The sequence below is a fragment of the Geotrypetes seraphini genome, chromosome 15, assembly GCF_902459505.1.
Source record: "Geotrypetes seraphini chromosome 15, aGeoSer1.1, whole genome shotgun sequence".
NCBI classification, from domain to species: Eukaryota; Metazoa; Chordata; class Amphibia; order Gymnophiona; family Dermophiidae; genus Geotrypetes; species Geotrypetes seraphini.
Window position 1 is genome coordinate 68,514,074 of NC_047098.1, and position 3,668 is coordinate 68,517,741.

At 52.3% G+C, this 3,668-nt stretch overlaps 1 protein-coding gene across 1 annotated transcript; it reads right to left on the reverse strand.

Moving 5' to 3' along the window:
* Positions 1 to 440: 440 nt before the first annotated feature.
* On the reverse strand, positions 441 to 3,113 carry FZD9 (frizzled class receptor 9). The gene has a single exon (XM_033921150.1). It carries the CDS (start codon positions 2,728 to 2,730, stop codon positions 979 to 981), a length of 1,752 nt encoding a protein of 583 aa, XP_033777041.1. The 5' UTR covers positions 2,731 to 3,113; the 3' UTR covers positions 441 to 978.
* Positions 3,114 to 3,668: the final 555 nt, after the last annotated feature.

Consider the following 3,668-nt stretch of genomic DNA (forward strand, 5'->3'; position numbering starts at 1 on the left):
GGGGGGGGGGGGTGGAATCTCTCACTGGCACAAGAAAGGACAGGGGGACTGTTGCAGGAGAGAAGAGGAACCTAGCCCCCACTCTGGGACTGCCACAGAAGAGAACAGGTGGGGGGGCAGCTCCTGCTCTGGAACAGGCACAAGAGAGGAGAGGGGGACCCAGCTCCTATCCTGGAAATGCTGCAGGAGAAGACAAGTGGACTCAGTTCCCACTCTAGGACTGGTACAGGAGGGGACGTGGGACCCTGCTCCCGCTCTGGGACAAGCACAGGGAGGACAGGGGGACCCAGTTCTGGTACAATCTCATTTACTTCACAATCTCATTTCAGTCACAGGGAACCAAGGAGGTGAGTTCATAGCTGCAAAACCACAATATTTAAACCATGCACACTAGAGCACCCCCGCCCCTCCCCCCAGGAACTGCAGCTCTCTTCTCTGAAGTCCTCATAAAAGGTTATTTATTTTTCACCATTTCATTTAGCAATCTTTTCCAAAACCAAAACTCCCTCTAAAATAAATTACATAATTAAATAAACTCCAATCTGATTCTTTCCTCCCCCAAACCTTAATACAGTACTGGATTCTTCCATAAAACAAAAATAAAGCCCTCTGTACCGTACAGCTGCGGTTTTGAGCCCCTCAGCTATCACACTGTAAATGAATTCTGCTCCCTGCCTGCAGCGGCAGCTTTGGCAACCTCAGGACTTCTATAAAAGCTCTTTCAGTTCCCCTTAAAATTCAGTTTGCTTTTATTTCACCTTCCTTCCCCACGCTAATCCTAGCATCTGTGGCACTCGGTTGAAGTTGTTTGTGCTCTCGAGCCCTGTGCCCAACCGCATGGCTCTGCCCCTGCTGTCCTCAGCAACTGGGCACGCACTCAGCTGTCCTGAGGCAGTGTACGGTTTCAGCCACACTCCCTCACACATGAGGAGGAACTTGCAATGCTGCCCAGACTGAAAGAGAGAATCGCCATTCTTGCTACACATGTGTGGGGCTGTCCAGGTAAGAGTCTGTCTTTGTCATATGTAACATGACTGTGGGTGCTTTGTAGTGGCAGTGGGCAGCATTGCATGGGACACCCCCACAAGGTTTCCTTCTAGTCCTGGCTCCCAGTTTTCTGTTGCATAAGCTCTGCCAGGTCTGCAGAGTTTTGGAGCTCCACACCCAGATGCCACAGGTGATGCCCACTACCAGTGACATGAAGATCTTCAACATGAAGACCACCACTGTGGGTATGGAAGTTTCCAGAGAGCAGCTGATTGTGCCTTTCCCGGGGAAGGTAATGCAGCCATGCTCCGAGGCACGAAAGTCCCAATAATCCATGTTCAGCCGTTCATAAAAGTAGCATATGATAACACATGTGGCAGGGACAGTGTAGAGGATGGAGAAGACGCCAATCTTAACCATCAGTTTCTCCAACTTCTCCGTGTTGGTGCCCCCAGTTTTCATAATCTTCCTAATGTGGAAGAGGGCCACAAAACCCGTCAGGATGAAAGATGTACCAATCACTAGGTAGCAAGAAAGCGGGATCAAGACAAAACCGGTCAGGGCACTGACATCCATGCTGCCCACATAACACAGCCCCGTCAGCTCATCACCGGTCACTTTTCTCATGGTGAGGATGATGATGGTTTTCATGGCTGGAATGCCCCAAGCAGCCATATGAAAGTAGCTGCTGTGAGCTTCAATCGCCTCGTGCCCCCACTTCTTTCCTGCTGCCAGGAACCAGGTCAAGGTCAGGATGACCCACCAAAGAGAGCTGGCCATGCCAAAATAATAGAGAATGAGAAAGACAATGGTGCAGCCAGTACTCTCAAGTCCCTCCTGGATAATATAGAGCTCACCATTTTCACGATCGCAGGCAATGTTCTCCGCACCAGCCACCGATCGAATAATGAATGCCACAGAGTAAACGTTGTAACACATGGACAGGAAGATGATTGGTCTTTCTGGATATTGGAATCGATGCGGGTCCAGCAGGAAGGTCAGCACTGTGAAAGCAGTGGACGCAAAGCATAGCGAGGACCACACTGCCATCCAGATGAGGGCAAAGTCCTTGTCTCCCCTGGACCAGTATACGTCCACTCCAGGAGAGCACTTTGGAGCACATGTGAGGCTCTTCTCCACATACTGAAACTTTTCGGGGTTGTCACATGTGCCTAGGGTGCTCTGACCCCTGCCCTCTCCAGGTCCTGAAGGCCGCGGTCTCGGGGCCACTGGGAGCATGCCCTGGCCCTTGTGAGTCTCTCCAGCGGTAGCATTTTCAGGGGCTTCCATACATAATGCATTAGGATCATTTTTGGAGGGCAGCTTGCTGCAGTCCAATGATTCGGGCCAGCCAAAGTTAAACTGCTCCATTATGGGGGCACACTTTTGACGTGCCTGTTCACACATGGGCTTGCATGCAGGGATGGATGTGGAGACTTGGTCAGTACACATAGGAGCATAGAGGGAGCAGAGGAAGAAGCGAAGGTGGACGTGACATCCGTACTCCACCAAGGGTGCAAATTCATGCAGCTTTATGGCAGCTTCCCGCTGATTCTCGTGCCCCATGTAATTGGGCATCCTGGTCATATTGTAGCCGATTCCGTGACACATGGGGATCTCGATGGGCTCGCACTTGGCTTCTCTGCCTCGTTCAATGTCATAAGAGCCAATCTCCAAGGTAGAACCAGCAATCATGAGTTGGCAAAGAAAGGAAACTGCAATCTTCAAATGCACAGTTCCCATGTTTCACCTCTCAGTCCATGAAGCTGAGACTTTCCTAGACTGCTGCCTGGATCAGGAGGCAGGTGCAAGAGGCAGAGCTGTGCAGACAATGTGCCAGTGCTCTAAAGTTACAGATGGCTTTTATAAATAAACCTCCAAGCAAATGACAATGAAGCCCGGCCAGGCTGCGCTCCACTGGAGGACGCTTAATCCAGCACACATAGGCACCAACTGCTCCCGCAGCGCAGACGAAGGCAGGGCAGCGGAGGATCGGAGCGGCTGTCACAGTGGAGATCCCCCGACCGCCCGGTCCGGGGCCCGCCTGCCTGGGTTAGTCCAGTATCCCTCCGGAGGGCGCCGGTGCAACCGCCTGACTTTGCCCGCTCCCACTGAGGGGCACAGGCGCCCGCTCTAGCTCCTGCTCCCGCCCCCCCGGCGTTGGCCGCACCCACTCCGCCCTTGCCCCAGAAAAGAGGCGGGACGACCCGTCGCGCCCCGCCCTCTCCGCTCTGGCTCCAGAGAAGGGGCGGGGCTTACTGAAAGCCGCAATCTCCTCCCAGAAAAGGGGCGGGATTATCTTAAAGCCACAGCGTCTCCCTTTAAGAAGCACATCGTTAGTCTCAGAGGAAAATTGACAAAGTCAATGAAGAGATTGTTTGCACCGGACTATTTTGATTCTTGGCTTCTTTAAAATCAGAAAGAGGTGGGAAAAGAGATTTTTGAAAGCATTTCCCCCAACCTTCATGAGAGCAAACAGGATGGAGCTTTTTCCGACACCGCAGTGAGCTCACGCAATAACTTGCGGTTTTGCAACCGAGTCGTATATAAGCCCAAGATTTAGGGCTCCTTTTACAAAGGTGCGTTAGGGCCCTAACGCGCGGAATAGCGTGCACTAGCCGCTGTCACCTCCTTTTAAGCAGGCGTGCGCTAATCTTGTGCGTGCGCTAAAAACGCTAGCG